The sequence below is a fragment of the Coregonus lavaretus genome (genome assembly GCF_964263955.1).
Source record: "Coregonus lavaretus genome assembly, chromosome: 2".
Classification (NCBI taxonomy): domain Eukaryota; kingdom Metazoa; phylum Chordata; class Actinopteri; order Salmoniformes; family Salmonidae; genus Coregonus; species Coregonus lavaretus.
Genome location: NC_139989.1, coordinates 82,722,356 through 82,740,737, shown reverse-complemented (window position 1 = coordinate 82,740,737; position 18,382 = coordinate 82,722,356). Strand labels below are relative to the sequence as shown.

At 43.0% G+C, this 18,382-nt stretch overlaps 1 protein-coding gene across 1 annotated transcript in view; it reads left to right on the top strand.

Annotated features, from left to right (window-relative positions):
- Positions 1–6,011: 6,011 nt before the first annotated feature.
- Positions 6,012–18,382, top strand: part of LOC311142138 (uncharacterized protein) — a 54,381-nt gene continuing 42,010 nt past the window's right edge. Inside the window, exons 1-2 of the mRNA XM_084177728.1 lie at positions 6,012–6,052; positions 11,600–11,743. Coding sequence (XP_084033854.1) covers positions 11,616–11,743 — 128 coding nt within the window. The 5' untranslated portion in view covers positions 6,012–6,052; positions 11,600–11,615. The remainder of the gene's footprint in view (positions 6,053–11,599; positions 11,744–18,382) is intronic.

The following is an 18,382-nucleotide window of genomic DNA, read 5'->3' as shown; positions in this document are numbered from 1 at the left end:
CAACAGAAGAGGGGAGACAAGAGAGACAGCAACAGAAGAGGGGAGACAAGAGAGACAGCAACAGAAGAGGGCAGACAAGAGAGACAGCAACAGAAGAGGGGAGACAAGAGAGACAGCAACAGAAGAGGGGAGACATTAGAGACAGCAACAGAAGAGGGTAGACAAGAGAGACAGCAACAGAAAAGGGGAGACAAGAGAGACAGCAACAGAAGAGGGGAGACAAGAGAGACAACAACAGAAGAGGGGAGACAAGAGAGACAGAAACAGAAGAGGGGAGACAAGAGAGACAGCAACAGAAGAGGGTAGACAAGAGAGACAGCAACAGAAGAGGGGAGACAAGAGAGACAGCAACAGAAGAGGGGAGACAAGAGAGACAGCAACAGAAGACGGCAGACAAGAGAGACAGCAACAGAAGAGGGGAGACAAGAGAGACAGCAACAGAAGAGGGGAGACAAGAGAGACAGCAACAGAAGAGGGGAGACAAGAGAGACAGCAACAGAAGAGGGCAGACAAGAGAGACAGCAACAGAAGAGGGGAGACAAGAGAGACAGCAACAGAAGAGGGGAGACATTAGAGACAGCAACAGAAGAGGGTAGACAAGAGAGACAGCAACAGAAAAGGGGAGACAAGAGAGACAGCAACAGAAGAGGGGAGACAAGAGAGACAACAACAGAAGAGGGGAGACAAGAGAGACAGCAACAGAAGAGGGGAGACAAGAGAGACAGCAACAGAAGAGGGTAGACAAGAGAGACAGCAACAGAAGAGGGGAGACAAGAGAGACAGCAACAGAAGAGGGGAGACAAGAGAGACAGCAACAGAAGACGGCAGACAAGAGAGACAGCAACAGAAGAGGGGAGACAAGAGAGAGAGCAACAGAAGAGGGGAGACAAGAGAGACAGCAACAGAAGAGGGAAGACAAGAGCGACAGCAACAGAAGAGGGTAGACAAGAGAGACAGTAACAGAAGAGGGAAGACAAGAGAGACAGCAACAGAAGAGGGTATAGATTCTAATTACTGCACAGTGAGTGTGTGTGTGGGGGGGGGGGGGGGGGGGATATGTGTCTGTGAGTGTGTGAGTGTGTGTGTGTGTGTGTGTCTGTGTGTGTGTGTGTGTGTGAGAGAGAGAGAGTAAATAATGGTAAAACAGCATTATAATGATAGTCATACAATGTCAAATATTTCTTGAATATAAACATACTCCATGATGAAATAACCTTAGGCCTACTATATTACAACATTGAAAACATGAAAAACACATCTACATAACACCATTAAATACAGTTGGAAGGTAGTAACAACTATCAAACAGTTTGCATCAAACAGATAAACAACAAGAAAGTTGGATCAACATATTTAGATTTCTTGATGCTGCACTTTGCCGTTGCATTACCCGTATACTTGTTTAAGGTCATACAAAGGCAGAGTTCAGTATCAGCATTTTAGGGGTCATAGGTCAGATCAGTGGTTATGGTTGATATGCACGGACATTTGCGTGGACTGCTCTTTGCCTTTGTAGGGCAGTAGTTCAGGTGGCTTCCCTTGCCCTTAGTCTGCCTCCTGCCCCTCCTATCGCCATGGAGACACCTTCCTGAAAACAATGACTCCATACTTCATGTCCTTAAAGATTAGAATGTTCCAATGTGGTTGGCCAAAAATATGACAAGATAGATCACACATTCATCATTCAGGGTTTCTATCAAACAGAAATGTCACATTTCTGGTTTGTCCATACCTTGTTTCCTGCTTGTAGCAGTGTGCGTTTACAGGAATCGTTCTCTCTAACTATAAGTCACATGATTTCATGAGAATATTGTTCTGCAGTAAGAGGGTAATGCAAGTGAAGGTGTCCTTGGATCAACGTCAACAAGAGTTATAACCAGCATTGTTAAATTAACTGTTGGAATTGCAAAAAAATATATATGTTTTTATTGTCAGATACACCGGATAGGTGCAGTGAAATGTGTTGTGTTACAGGGTAAGGCATAGTAGTACTGCACCCATGAAGCAAGTTAGTGTTAAGTGCCTTGCTTAAGGGCACATCAACAGATATTCACATTGACGGCTCTGGTATTCGAACCAGCAACCTTTCAGTTACTGGCCCAACGTTCTAACCACTAGGCAATGTGACCACACCATACCAGGTCCCGCCCTAAAAGAAGACAATGTTTAAGTGTTCAAATGTAGTCCATGAAGAGGTATTAGGATTATGTGCACAGCTATTCTGCCGTACAATTGCAAACTGCTGCTACACATTTGGTCAAAGATGAGTTCAGACTTAAATCAGGCTTCATAGTATCTGTTATATCTTGTGACAAAGTGTCCTGATTCAATTATCTTCAGTTTCAGAGAAAATGGAGGGTCAAATTTGATGTAACTACAAAATCCCAGTAAGAACCAAGGAAACAACAGTAAGTGAAGTTACTGCCATCTGGCTTTGTTCCACCATGTTCTACTGCAGTTACTACGGTTTTCCTTGGTATTCTATCAGGCTCTGAGTTCAGGCCATCCCGACCATGACACTCACCCTCACACACTCCATGAGACAGCCAGTGATCCAGTTATCACCAGAATAAACATGGCACAATTCCGCGGAAAAATGTTGGATAATTTTGGTCATAAAGTCAGTCTTGTCCAAAACTGAGTTTAGTGAGACTTGTGGTTGTGACTGCATCACAACGTAAATGAAGGTTGCCCACATGCCCACACCAAGTAATAATCAATTCAGAATGCAACTGCACGCGACCCAATCGTAATGCCTGGGGTAAATTTGGGTTGACTTTGGATATCCCTATGGGGCTAGTTAGGGACCATCAGTAAATTACACCATGTACATGGGACAACATGTTACAATTCCAATAGCTCCAAATTTGGATTGCAAAACTAAAGAGAGACATCAGACAAGACACAGAGACAACAACAGAAGAATAGGATATGATGGAGAGAGACACCAGACAAGACACAGAGACAGCAACAGAAGAACAGGATATGATGGAGAGACACACCAGACAAGACACAGAGACAGCAACAGAAGAATAGGATATGATGGAGAGAGACATCAGACAAGACACAGAGACAGCAACAGAAGAATAGGATATGATGGAGAGAGACACCAGACAAGACACAGAGACAGCAACAGAAGAATAGGATATGATGGAGAGAGACACCAGACAAGACACAGAGACAGCAACAGAAGAATAGGATATGATGGAGAGAGACACCAGACAAGACACAGAGACAACAACAGAAGAATTGGATATGATGGAGAGAGACACCAGACAAGACACAGAGACAACAACAGAAGAATAGGATATGATGGAGAGAGACACCAGACAAGACACAGAGACAACAACAGAAGAATAGGATATGATGGAGAGAGACACCAGACAAGACACAGAGACAGCAACAGAATATGATATGATGGAGAGAGACACCAGACAAGACATAGAGACAGCAACAGAAGAATAGGATATGATGGAGAGAGACACCAGACAAGACACAGAGACAGCAACAGAAGAATAGGATATGATGGAGAGAGACATCAGACAAGACATAGAGACAGCAACAGAAGAATAGGATATGATGGAGAGAGACACCAGACAAGACACAGAGACAGCAACAGAAGAACAGGATATGATGGAGAGAGACACCAGACAAGACACAGAGACAGCAACAGAAGAATAGGATATGATGGAGAGAGACACCAGACAAGATGAAAGACATCAATAGACGACACAGAGAAAGTGATGGAGAGAGACGGAGGAGGGGAGAACACACAGTAGACTATCACTAAAAGCTGATATAGGGATTCTAATTACTGCACTGTGTGTGTGTGTGTGTGTGTGTGTGTGTGTGTGTGTGTGTGTGTGTGTGTGTGTGTGTGTGAGAGAGAGAGAGAGAGAGAGAGAGAGAGAGAGAGAGAGAGAGAGAGAGAGAGAGAGAGAGAGAGAGAGAGAGAGAGAGAGAGAGAGAGAGAGAGAGAGTGAGAGTGAGAGAGCCAGAGAGAGAGAGAGAGAGAGAGAGAGAGAGAGAGAGAGAGAGAGAGAGAGAGAGAGTGTTTAGGTACTGTGGGATTATTTAATCAGTTTGGCTCATTGGACAGGTCAGAGTCTATATTTGAAGTTCTTGAGTGGTTTTTGGCAATACACTAGTGATGTATTCATGGATTTTGCTGTTGAAATTCCTTCCCGGACCCTCCTACTGGCTACGGGCTAAGCCACCGATGTCTTCAAATCCTAGGGGAGAGAGGAGCTGTTACCCCTGGAGAGAGAGGAGCTGATACCCCTGGGGAGAGAGGAGTTGTTACCCCTGGGGAGAGAGGAGTTGCTACCCCTGGGGAGAGAGGAGCTGATACCCCTGGGGAGAGAGGAGTTGCTACCCCTGGGGAGAGAGGAGCTGATAGCCCTGGGGAGAGAGGAGCTGTTACCCCTGGGGAGAGAGGAGCTGTTACCCCTGGGGAGAGAGGAGTTGCTACCCCTGGGAAGAGAGGAGCTGTTACCCCTGGGGAGAGAGGAGCTGTTACCCCTGGGGAGAGAGGAGCTGTTACCCCTTGGGAGAGAGGAGCTGCTACCCCTGGGGAGAAAGGAGCTGTTACCCCTGGGGAGAGAGGAGCTGCTACCCCTGGGGAGAGAGGAGCTGCTACCCCTGGGGAGAGAGGAGCTGATAGCCCTGGGGAGAGAGGAGCTGCTACCCCTGGGGAGAGAGGAGCTGCTATCCCTGGGGAGAGAGGAGCTGCTACCCCTGGGGAGAGAGGAGATGCTACCCCTGGGGAGAGAGGAGCTGTTACCCCTGGGGAGAGAGGAGCTGCTACCCCTGGGGAGAGAGGAGCTGTTACCCCTGGGGAGAGAGGAGCTGCTACCCCTGGGGAGAGAGGAGCTGTTACCCCTGGGGAGAGAGGAGCTGCTACCCCTGGGGAGAGAGGAGCTGCTACCCCTGGGGAGAGAGGAGCTGTTACCCCTGGGGAGAGAGGAGCTGTTACCCCTGGGGAGAGAGGAGCTGATACCCCTGGGGAGAGAGGAGCTGTTACCCCTGGGGAGAGAGGAGCTGTTACCCCTGGGGAAAGAGGAGCTGTTACCCCTGGGGAGAGAGGAGCTGCTACCCCTGGGGAGAGAGGAGCTGCTACCCCTGGGGAGAGAGGAGCTGCTACCCCTGGGGAGAGAGGAGCTGCTACCCCTGGGGAGAGATGAGCTGTTACCCCTGGGGAGAGAGGAACTTCTACCCCTGGGGAGAGAGGAGCTGCAACGAAGAGAGACTGCAACCCTGCTCGGGAAGAGCTTATCGATTGGTGATTGTTGGGGCACGTTTGGCAGGAGCTTCAGTGATGAAGACTGCTGAACTTGCTGATGTTTCACAATATGCCATGGCCGTCTCAGTCACCAGGTCTCAACCCAATTGAAGACAACCATCAACAAAACACTAAATTATGGAATTTCTTGTGGAAGAATGATGTCACATCCCTTCAATAGGGTTCCAGACACTTTTATTTTCTTCTTTTTTATTTTTTCAACCTTGACAATAAACATTTAAATGAACCACAAACACTTGATGTTTAGGGATGGCACACACATAGGGAGACTGTTTGCGTTCCTTCTCACATATGCACCTAGGAAGATGCAGTGTTTCTCAACCTGTCATTTTACATAATGTTGCAAGACACATACCATAAAATTAATCCATAGACTTTTGTCCATATTTACAGAAGGCTGTCATTTCACAAATTGTTCCTATATTGAAAGGACATAGGGAAAATAAAGTCAAACATTTCAATACAAAATAATAAAGACAATCACAGCATTACTCAGTCTTAATGAAATTTAACCATATTAACCAGTTTAATCAAATTGTTTTCATTTGGAACACTAAATCAGAACTACATTTGGAGTTCCAGACACTTGTAGAATGTATGCCAAGGCACATTGTAAGAGCTATAAAGAGACAGGGAGTGGGAGAGAGAACAGGTAGAACCTGATATGGAAATGAGCAGAACAAACTAAAGGAACTTTCCACCACCGAATGATCATTCCAGACTCTACTTCTATTGAGAGACATATAAAAGGTAAGACGACGATTGTTATGATATTAATATAGTTGATGATATTGTTATGTGTATTAATATAGGTGATGATATTGTTATGTGTATTTATATAGTTGATGATATTGTTATGTGTATTCATATAGTTGATGATATTGTTATGTGTATTCATATAGTTGATGATATTGTTATAGTGTTATAATAGGCCTACTCTCCTTAAAGTGTTTTGGATATAAATTAGAGGCATGGGGTGAATTCGTTCTGTTTCCATCTGTGTGCCCCAGGGTGATCGCTCCTAAACTATCTAGAATCTAAAAGGGTTCTTTGGCTGTCCCCATAGGAGAACCCTTTGTAGAACCCTTTTTGGTCCTAGGTAGAACCCTTTTGGGTTCCATGAAGAATCCTTTCCACAGAGGGTTCTACATGGAAGCCAGAAGGGTTTTACCTGGAACCCAAAAGCGTTCTCCTGTGGGGACAGCCAGAGGACCCTTTTGGAACTCTTTTTTCTAAGAGTGTACTGTATCATAGGTCTATAGACTTGTCTTCTCAAAACTGGCTTAAAACACAACAAGCAACAACATTTTCTCTTTCTAATCTGCTGTTAACTCTTTTCACTCGGGAAGGTATTTCGTGAGAAAGAGAGACAAATAAATACTGTGGAAAGACTAACAACAATTTACACTTCCTCAAAACAGGTTGTGTGTGTTCATTAGTGCCCACCGTAGCAAAACGTTTGGCAACAGAAACCGTTTAGGTCACGTTGGACAGCGTTTGGAGTAAACAGTTTATGCAACATTTTAAAACTGTTGGCTGCGTAGTAAACTAATGAATACAACCCAGGTAGTAGCCTACAACTCGGCTGTTGATGCCTGCCTCATGCTGAAACCTGTATGTAGCCTGAGGGGTGGACTATGATGCAAGCTAGATATACTGGTTAAAACCGATTTGTAGGTGATCAATCCTGCTACTGATAACCACTGTGAACTGATCTGAACCGGTTTAGGCTGGTCATCTAGGATATGTAGGCTATAGCTGAGGTATAGACCTCCATCTGCATATCACTAACAAACCACTATTATATATTATAACCTAGCCTACTTTACATAATATAAATCTCTTACTTGTTGCAAAAAACCTTTCTGTACGGATCTGATCCCCCTCAGATCAATCAAGCCCGTTTTAGCCCTTCTGTCTACATTCTCAGATACGTTTAGAAAATAACAGATTGAAAGAAATAGTCTACTTTTAATAAATACACATTAGCCTGAGAGAGTGGAAGGGGTGAGAGGAATGTGGCCTTGTGTTGCTGCACTGTTTATAACTACCTTAACAAACAGTAACAGGGAGATGAGGTGAAAGATATCAGTCACGACTACATGTTGTTACAGGCTTTGGTATTTCCATTTATATTTTGAGGTTGGACGTTAGCACGTTGGCCGCACCTCTTGGCGCCACCTCAATAGACAGTATGCTTATGCCTGTGCTGGCTTTTCATCTCTTTAGTCAGAAGGGTTCCATCTGTTATGTGATATTTAAGAGCAGCTGGTCCAGTGTTCTGGTTGGCCTTAGAGATGTTAGAAGACTGGCACCTCTTTGTAGCTCTGCTTCTTTAAGTTGATGAACAAAGTCTTTCTGTCTTGTATCTCCCAGGGTTTGGTCTGGTCTGGTTTGGTTTGGTTTGGTTTGGTTTGGTTTGGTTTGGTTTGGTTTGGTTTGGTTTGGTCTGGTTTGGTCTGGTTTGGTGTGGTCTGGTTTGGTCTGGTTTGGTCTGATTTGGTCTGGTTTGGTTTGGTCTGGTTTGGTCTGGATTGGTCTGGTTTGGTTTGGTTTGGTTTGGTCTGGTTTGGTGTGGTCTGGTCTGGTTTGGTCTGGTTTGGTCTGGTTTGGTCTGGTCTGGTTTGTTTTGGTCTGGTTTGGTGTGGTCTGGTTTGGTCTGGTCTGGTTTAGTCTGGTTTGGTTTGGTCTGGTTTGGTCTGGTTTGGCCTGGTTTTGTCTGGTTTGGTTTGGTCTGGTTTGGTTTGGTCTGGTGTGGTCTGGTTTGGTCTGGTTTGGTCTGGTGTGGTTTGGTGTGGTTTGGTTTGGTCTGGATTGGTCTGGTGTTGTTTGGTTTGATCTGGTTTGGTGTGGTCTGGTGTGGTCTGGTTTAGTTTGGTCTGGTTTGGTCTGGTTTGATCTGGTCTGGTTTGGTTTGGTGTGGTCTGGTTTGGTCTGGTTTGGTTTGGTTTGCTCCACTTGTTTTTTTTACGTTTGAGGGTTTTTATTTCAGATGTCCTCGTCTGGAGCCACTTCAATGGGCACTCATGGTGGGTGTCCTTTAGGTACCACTTTCTTGTTGCTAGTCAACATTCAGTGAACACTAGGGATTGGATGATTAATACTGGAGCAACATGTAAAGTGTTGGTCCTATGTTTCATGAACTGAAATAAAATATTCCAGAAATGTTCAATACGCACAAAAAACATATTTCTCTCAGATTTTGTGCACAAATTTGTTAACATCCCTGTTAGTGAGCATTTATCTGTTGCCAAGATAATCCATCCACCTGACAGGGGTGGAATATCAAGAAGCTGATTAAACAGCATGATCATTACACAGGTACACCTTGTGCTGGGGACAATAAAAGGCCACTCGAAAATGTGCAGTTTTGTCACAAAACACAATGCCACAGATGTCTCAGGTTTTGAGGGAGCGTGCCATTGGCATGCTGACTGCAGGAATGTCCACCAGAGCTGTTGCCAGAGAATTACATTGGTGTCAGAAGTGGAATGGCGGTTGTGAGGTCATCAGAACGCACGGCCCGGACGTGTGAGTAGTCGACTTCCTGGTCGGAGGGGGCAGTGTGAGCCACATTCCAATTCCCACCATGTGGGTTAACCCTATTGGTGCGATGCGTAGGTTGTTTGCCTTTTACACGTGCAACCTGGGTTCGCTTCCCTGCCCTGCTGTTTGCTACATTGGTGTCAGAAGTAGGCCATCAGAATGCACGGCCCGGATGTGTGAGGGGTCTGAGTAGTCGAAGCACAGGACTTGCTTTTATAGGGGGCAGTGTGAGCCAGGTTACAATTCCCATCGCAGCAATAGGTTTAACCCTATAGACAGAGTCCCAACAGCAGAGTCCCAACAGCAGAGTCCCAACAGCAGAGTCCCAACAGCAGAGTCCCAACAGCAGAGTCCCAACAGCAGAGTCCCAACAGCAGAGTCCCAACAGCTGTCGTATCATTTCTCTTCATTATTTCTCTTCAAGGATTAGGATTAAAAAGGATTTGCAAGTAGATTGTCGCTTTGATTCATGATTATGACTGCTAGCTAAGATTTTGAAAGTACGATGTTGACCTGATCAGTCCAGCTGCCTTACTCAAGAAAACAAAAAAAGAGACCATGTTTGCATTCGGCTATATTAACTCAATGATATACATATTTTTTTATTTTTTTGCAAACTGATATGTGACACGTATTAATGCCAAAATAACATGCAAAACAGGAAAGGCCACCTGCACTTAATGACGGGTCGCTGGTTGAGTGAATGCCAAGAGTGTGCAAAGCTGTCATCAAGGCAAAGGGTGGCTATTTGAAGAATATCAAATATAAAATATATTTTGATTTCTTTAACACTTTTTTGGTTACTAAATTATTCTATATGTGTTATTTCATAGTTTTGATGTCTTCACTATTATTCTACAATGTAGAAAAGAGTAAAAATAAAGAAAAACCCTTGAATGAGTATGTGTTCTAAAACTTTTGACCGGTAGTGTATATCTTTTTTACATTGTTAGCAAACTGATATGTGACATTAGGGGTGTAACGATTCGTTTTAACAACGATTCGATTTGTATCACGATTCGTGGTTGTCGATACGATTCAAGGACGATATTGGTTCATTTAGAACGATACGATCCGAAACGATTCAGTGACTTGAAATCGATTCAGTAACCTTTTAGCCAAAAATTCAACCAGTGTGACTGAAATAAATACCTGGTAACCAGTTGCATTTTAATGGCTGGCAATAGTCTTGATATTTTTAACAGTGTTTCATGACTCCATGCAGACCATCTGGTATTATGAAACTTACCAAAAGTCTCACAAGTCCGTCTGTTATGGCCTGTGCGGTTCGGTCAGCACCCAATTCAATCAGTCCAATAAAGTCCGAAGTAAACTCTCCGTTGCTGGACACAGACACAATGTAAACTATTTCCTGCTCAGTTTTTGTGATGTCCTCAGATCCATCAAAAAGCATTCAGTAAAGGAACATCCTCAGAATAGGAAGACATGGGACGTGCGTGTTTAGCTTTATGGAAAGAGAAAAATATTAAACAGAGCTTGCCGCTGTTCTTCATTCAGCTTGTCTCGGTGACTGGACATTTATTCTCGGCTAGCTTTTAGCAATGGCTTGCGCCACATTCGTGTGCTCCTTGCTCTTTTCATGTTTGTCAAATAAAGGATGGTTGAAATTCTTTGAGCCTTTATAAAATGCACCTGTTTTGTCTGCTAGATGTGGATTTGAGCGACAAATCTTGCACCACATTTCAGTGCGCTCATCGTTAGCTTCAAGCCACTTTTCCGAAAAAAGTATTTTCTTCGGCTCTGGCTCCAGTTGGCGTTTCTTTGTAGGTGGCGAAATGCCAAAGAATCTGCTTAATGTCTGTTGCTTTTTGGACATCCCTGACAGTAGTTGACAAGCAAAATGTCATGTGTAAGGTTAGATGAGAAGATCGGTCAAGTACGCAAAGGCGCGTAGTAACACAAGTGTCATTACGCATTCCTGATTTTTGTCGCGCTTGCGTATCTGCGTACCAGTTATGTGCACCCCTGCATATAAAGTCTGACGTGTTTAAATCCAATGGGTTATTTCCTAGTATCGATAAAATCGATTTATTACATTTTAAAACGATGTTAGATCGATATATGTTGTCCAAAATGCCAACTCGCCGAGCACAGATCGATGTAGTTGGATCATATGAATATAAATCGATACATCGATGTAGTAGATGGATCGTTACACCCCTATGTGACATGTATTAATGCCACAATAACATGCAAAACAGGAAAGGCCACCTGCCCTGAATGACGGGTCGCCACTTGCTGAGGTATAGACCTTGATCTGCTTTACACAACAACAACAAAAACTGTTTTACATTATAACCTATCCTACTTTAAATAATATAAAATCACTTAATTGTTGCAAAAAACCTTTCTGTATAGATCACTGATCCCCCCCAGATCAATCAAGCCCGTTTTAGCCCTTCTGTCTACATTCTCAGATACGTTTAGAAAAGAACAGATTCAAAGATAATAAATGGCAACTTTTAATGAATACAAATAAGTGTGAGACATGGCCTTGTGTTGCTGCACTGTCTATAACTACCTTAACAAACAGTAACTTATTATTATTATTGACAGTTACCATGGAGTAGATATGTCACAACTACATGTTCATGTGATTGCATTAAATCACCTGACTGTTTCGATATGTCTGTTAGTAAATGTTTTGTAAGAGATAATTAATAAATGATAACAATTCACATTCAAGAATTACTGTGTTAACTACAACCAACATGTTGGATCTCTGTTTAGGGGTCAGTTCTCTACAATGAGTCTCTCTGGGGAGAGACAGGAGGGGGTCCCTGCCTCTAAAACGAGTCTCTCTGGGGAGAGAGAGGAGGGGGTCCCTGCCTCTAAAATGAGTCTCTCTGGGGAACATGACACCAAAGCTAAGAGGTGAGATGACAATTTTGTTTAAGAATTATTAAGAATGTATTTCCTAAATGCTATTTCCATAATTGTTCACGTGTTATTTAATCAGAAATGGTTGCTTATGGGTACCTTCAATATTACTGTTCTCAGGTGTTTAATTAATAGATTTTAGATGTGTATAATTATTATTAGTATTATTGCAAAACGCTATATATCCATTGTTTAGCTGAAATGAGATGAATGCACTTACTGTAAATCTGAATGACAGGTCGGCACTGCTCCAAAGCAATTACATGTGGTACAGAAACCACTGACTCGCTGCATGTTTCTATTATCAAGACACCTGCTGGTACCTCTTAACTGGTTAGTACAGCTCATGAGGTGTCCTAAATATCTGCCAACTAGGTGGGACACTTATAAATAAAGAGGCTTCATGCATAGCTTTAATTTATACCCATAAGAGTAGGACTAAAACGGCTTTATTCTCAGCACTTATACGACACATTTTCTACTCTGAGATGCTTTTTGGATATGGGCCCAGATCTCAAAATATTGTAACGACCCAGTATTAAATGAGTCTATCTGTGGAGAGAGAGGACCAATTTTACTACTCTGAGACGCTTTTTGGATACGTGCCCAGATCTCAAAATATTGTTTTAAAAAACGATTTTCTTTTGTTTGACATAATAAAAAAAGAATATTACTAATGTACTAATGCTTTTAGTTTATTTTGTGGCTCTGCTCATGTCCGCGTTCTGAAACTGTCCGCGTCCCCGTACAGAACTGTCCGCGTCCACGTACGGTTTGGCGCCAAGCATATTGTCCAGTTACGCGCAGAGTGGGCTGAGGTGATCTTGGGGAATAACGACGGAGTTAGTTAGTGTTGAGACACCGAAGTTTATTGTTCAATTTGCTTTTTTTGCGTAATGGTCAGTGACAGTATGAGTGTAGCCAGATCCTTTTCACTCGCTATCCTTGTTTCATCTTGTGTGGTTCACCGGATTCGTCATCATCCTCGAGGGACAGACGAACGACCTGCTAGCTAGCCAAGCTAGTCGGTACAGTTAGCTAAGCTAGCTACGCTACCAGTAGCATCCTAGTTATCCTAGCTACCACTACATCATCACCGGCTGCCTGCATTTCTTGTGGACCGATGAAGCTCCCGGGTTGTTTCTTCCACCTGTTAAATACCGTGGAGGGCTTCTCCCTCTCTCGTTGACGGATGCTGGCTACCTACCATCCCTCTGTCCGGTTCTCCTCTCTTCACTAGATGGACGGTAACTTTAGTGTTTAACCCCTCTGTGTCAAAGGACTGAACTTTTGAATATTATTTTCGGGGCGCCTCAAGTGACCTTTTTTACAACATTTATTTCTGATAAAAACTAGTTAATTGCATCCGCAATGGAGCCCAGTTTCATAATATTACCTTCTGTCCCTGGTTATTCAGTAATCACGAAAAAACAGGCCTTATGTTTGGGCATTTTTCACCCTACCAGCTCCTATTAGTTCTATTGAGCTCCGTGACACCGACTGGCCTTCAGAACGTTCTATTCCCAGCCCATTGTTCTGCGTCACAATGCCAGCTTCACTATTGTTATCAATGAGACCTGCCTGCGTTAACCCTGTAGGTTTACCTCAAGTAACTTATTATTAACAAGGTTACGGCTACTTGGTGAGCGTTAACCCTGTAGGTTTACCTCAGGTAACTTATTATTACCAAGGTTACGGCTACTTGGTGAGCGTTAACCCTGTAGGTTTACCTCAGGTAACTGATTATTACCAAGGTTACGGATACTTGGTGAGCATTAACCCTGTAGGTTTACCTCAGGTAACTGATTATTAACAAGGTTACGGTTACTTGGTGAGCATTAACCCTGTAGGTTTACCTCAAGTAACTTATTTAACAAGGTTACGGCTAATTGGTGAGCGCTAACCCTGTAGGTTTACCTCAGGTAACTTATTATTAACAAGGTTACTGTTACTTGGTGAGCGTTAACCCTGTAGGTTTACCTCAGGTAACTTATTATTAACAAGGTTACGGCTACTTGGTGAGCGTTAACCCTGTAGGTTTACCTCAGGTAACTTATTATTAACAAGGTTACGGCTACTTGGTGAGCGCGCACACTGTTCACCTGAATACATGTTGTAGTCACCAATAGTGAGGTGAGATATAGTTTAAGAGGTGATGGCTGGCGGATAGCCATCAAACATTCAACATTTTCTGGTCATGGTTAAACGTATTTGTTTTAAGAAAAAAGTGTACAATCTAAACAAAACGCATGTCCCTGTCCTCTTTTTCAAGATGTGGCAGATTTAAACAGCCAGAATACATTTTTTTATGAAGAAATAACAATTTTTCTGATGACTTGTTGTTTCTAAATGGCTGCTGGGTAATTTGATATGCATCGAAATCTTCGTTCATAGGCATCAAATTGAGCGAATGCTGCGCAGGTTCACTGAGTTGCAAACCAAATGGGTATAATGGGGTGATGGTTGTCTAATCGGGTGGTCTAGCTAATGGATTTGTAGATCTGACTCAGTTGCTACCTCAGATTATGAGCCTAGCAAGTGTCATATAGCTCAGTTGGTACAGCATGGCGCTTGCAACGCCAGGGTTGTGGGTTCGTTTCCCACGGGGGGCCAGTATGAAAATGTATGCACTTACTAACTGTAAGTCGCTCTGGATAAGAGCGTCTGCTAAATATGTAAAATGTAAATGTAAAAAATTTAATGAATGAGTTATGTAGTACCCACAGATGGCCAAAGGGAGGCGCAAGAGTGCTATAAACCCATACAGTTTTTTACCATAAAAACCCTAAACCTAACAATCAATCAAATGTATTTATAAAGCCCTTTTTACACCAGCAGATGTCAAAAAGTGCTATACAGAAACTCTTACCCTACTTATAACCTATTTTAGCCGTAACCCTAACCCCTAATTCTAGGGTAGGGTAGCCTAGAACACTTTTAGAAACTATTTTAGTAATAATATTATCTTAGTAAATACAATTATAGTATTAAATAGCGTTTTGATTATTTTGTTGTTATTTTATTACATGTATAATTGCAAGACAGAACACTTGATAAATAAGACACATTTGTTTTATTTTTCAAATGTGGTTTGAATTGGGTGACCTAATAACCTCTGTGTGAAAGTCCAGCAATTGGCGTGGGGCAGGATTGAGACTGATCTAATACACTTTATTTCTCAGCTGCCTCACCAATGTCTGTACGTGAATTAATAACTTTTAATTGTTAAATATTTCCAATAGATGGCAGCATAAGACCACAAAGCATCAGTTATAGGCTACAAGCAGCAATATGATTAACATAAAATATTATGCAACCAAATACTAAATGTCCCATGATTTTCTAAAATGGTCACTCATTACTTTAGTTAGCTATATATCTCGTATTAGGCCTGTGATGCTTTTGGAAGAGCAATTAAATAGTGACTATAAAAGGTGTTGAACCCCTGGTAAATAATCACTAGTCAGATGCTCCAACCTCAACCCTAGTATACATGCATTTTAAAATATCTAATATATCGATTAAACAACCTCGGAATAGATAAGACAAGAGTGCGTCTTCCAGCCCACCAATAAATTACATCATGCAACCCTCCCGGTTAGCAAATGTACCTCAACATGCCCCTCGCTTGTGCTAGAAGGCAGAGTACTGCTGTGCTGTTTGTTGCTACTTGGCTACCTGCCAAATTATTCACGTTTTACTTTTAATAAACGTTTAATCAATCTTTGTGTTCAACAAATTTACCAACTTTTTAGTTTTGTCCTCACTCATCTTTTTTCGTTAAACTTTTTCACCCCGGACGTTTATCCCGAGACAGAAGAGTCATTTTCCTGTGCGTTTTAGCTGCCAACTTTACGTTATTTTCCTTTTTTCCATCGCAACTTTTTTCCCTTATTCAACTTTTTCACTCCGGACGCTTTATCTGGACATGGTTCATCAACATCTTCAACAGCCGAAGCTAAGTAGTAATATTAACATGATGTCTTCTAATTGCAGTCGCTGTACTCATAATATACAGGAGAATTCTCGCCTTACGGCGAGAATAGCTGTGCTACAAGCCCAGCTTCAGACGCAATCGTTAGGCAAGAGTAATATCAGTGTAGGAAAGGAAGAAACAGCGTCTGTGCCACCAGTAAGTACAGACAGTAACGTTAGTATAAATCCCCCCGCACAGTCCCTGCAGCCGGACAACTTTCTCATGGCTTCTGGAGGGAAATACTGTTGGAATGCTCAACCGGTGTCGCTCATTCAGCCGACAGAAACCTTCAACCGGTTTTCCCCATTATGTAGCGAGTCGGAGTCTGAGTCTGAGTCTTCTCTAGTCTCTACTCCTCCCGTTACGGGGTCTGAGACGCCGAAGGCTCCCACCATTAGCTCTGACAAATTGAAAACCCTAGTCATTGGCGACTCCATTACCCGCAGTATTAGACTTAAAACGAATCACCCAGCGATCATACACTGTTTACCAGGGGGCAGGGCTACCGACGTTAAGGCTAATCTAAAGATGGTGCTGGCTAAAGCTAAAACTGGCGAGTGTAGAGAGTATAGAGATATTGTTATCCACGTCGGCACCAACGATGTTAGGATGAAACAGTCAGAGGTCACCAAGTGCAACATAGCTTCAGCGTGTAAATCAGCTAGAAAGATGTGTCGGCATCGAGTAATTGTCTCTGGCCCCCTCCCAGTTAGGGGAAGTGACGAGCTCTACAGCAGAGTCTCAGCACTTAATCGCTGGTTGAAAACTGTTTTCTGCCCCTCCCAAAAGATAACATTTGTGGATAATTGGCCCTCTTTCTGGGACTCACCCACAAACAGGATCAAGCCTGACCTGCTGAGGAGTGACGGACTCCATCCTAGCTGGAGGGGTGCTCTCCTCTTATCTACCAACATAGATAGGGCTCTAACTCCTCTAGCCCCACAGTGAAATAGGGTGCAGGCCAGGCAGCAGGCTGTTAGCCAACCTGCCAGCTTAGTGGAGTCTGCCAATAGCATAGTCAGTGTAGTCAGCTCAGCCATACCCATTGAGACTGTGTCTGTGCCTCGACCTAGGTTGGGCAAAACTAAACATGGTGGTGTTCACCCTAGCAATCTTATTAGGATAAAGACCTCCTCCATTCCTGCCATTATTGAAAGAGATCGTGATACCTCACATCTCAAAATAGGGTTACTTAATGTTAGATCCCTCACTTCAAAGGCAGTCATAGTCAATGAACTAATCACTGATCATAATCTTGATGTGATTGGCCTGACTGAAACATGGCTTAAGCCTGATGAATTTGCTGTGTTAAATGAGGCCTCACCTCCTGGTTACACTAGTGACCATATTCCCCGTGCATCCCGCAAAGGCGGAGGTGTTGCTAACATTTACGATAGCAAATTTCAATTTACAAAAAAAAAAATGACGTTTTCATCTTTCGAGCTTCTAGTCATGAAATCTATGCAGCCTACTCAATCACTTTTTATAGCTACTGTTTACAGGCCTCCTGGGCCATATACAGCGTTCCTCTCTGAGTTTCTTGAATTCCTATCAGACCTTGTAGTCATAGCAGATCATATTCTAATTTTTGGTGATTTTAATATTCACATGGAGAAGTCCACAGACCCACTTCAAAAGTCCTTCGGAGCCATTATCGACTCAGTGGGTTTTGTCCAACATGTCTCTGGACCTACTCACTGCCACAGTCATACTCTGGACCTAGTTTTGTCCCATGGAATAAATGTTGTAGATCTTAATGTTTTTCCACAAAATCCTGGACTATCGGACCACCATTTTATTACGTTTGCAATCGCAACAAATAATCTGCTCAGACCCCAACCAAGGAGCATCAAAAGTCGTGCTATAAATTCTCAGACAACACAAAAATTCATTGATGCCCTTCCAGACTCCTTCTGCCTACCCAAGGACGTCAGAGGACAAAAATCAGTTAACCACTTAACTGAGGAACTCAATTTAACCTTGCGCAATACCCTAGATGCAGTTGCACCCCTAAAAACGAAAAACATTTGTCATAAGAAACTAGCTCCCTGGTATACAGAAAATACCCGAGCTTTGAAGCAAGCTTCCAGGAAATTGGAACGGAAATGGCGCCACACCAAACTGGAAGTCTTCCGACTAGCTTGGAAAGACAGTACCGTGCAGTACCGAAGAGCCCTCACTGCTGCTCGATCATCCTACTTTTCCAAATTAATCGAGGAAAATAAGAACAATCCAAAATTTCTTTTTGATACTGTTGCAAAGCTAACTAAAAAGCAGCATTCCCCAAGAGAGGATGGTTTTCACTTCAGCAGTGATAAATTCATGAACTTCTTTGAGGAAAAGATCATGACCATTAGAAAGCAAATTACGGACTCCTCTTTGAATCTGCGTATTCCTCCAGGGCTTAGCTGTCCTGGATCTGCACAGCTCTGCGAGGGCCTGGGATCGGGAGAGACACTTAAGTGTTTTAGTACTATATCTCTTGACACAATGATGAAAATAATCATGGCCTCTAAACCTTCAAGCTGCATACTGGATCCTATTCCTACTAAACTGCTGAAGGAGCTGCTTCCTGTGCTTGGCCCTCCTATGTTGAACATAATAAACAGCTCTCTATCCACCGGATGTGTACCAAACTCACTAAAAGTGGCAGTGAT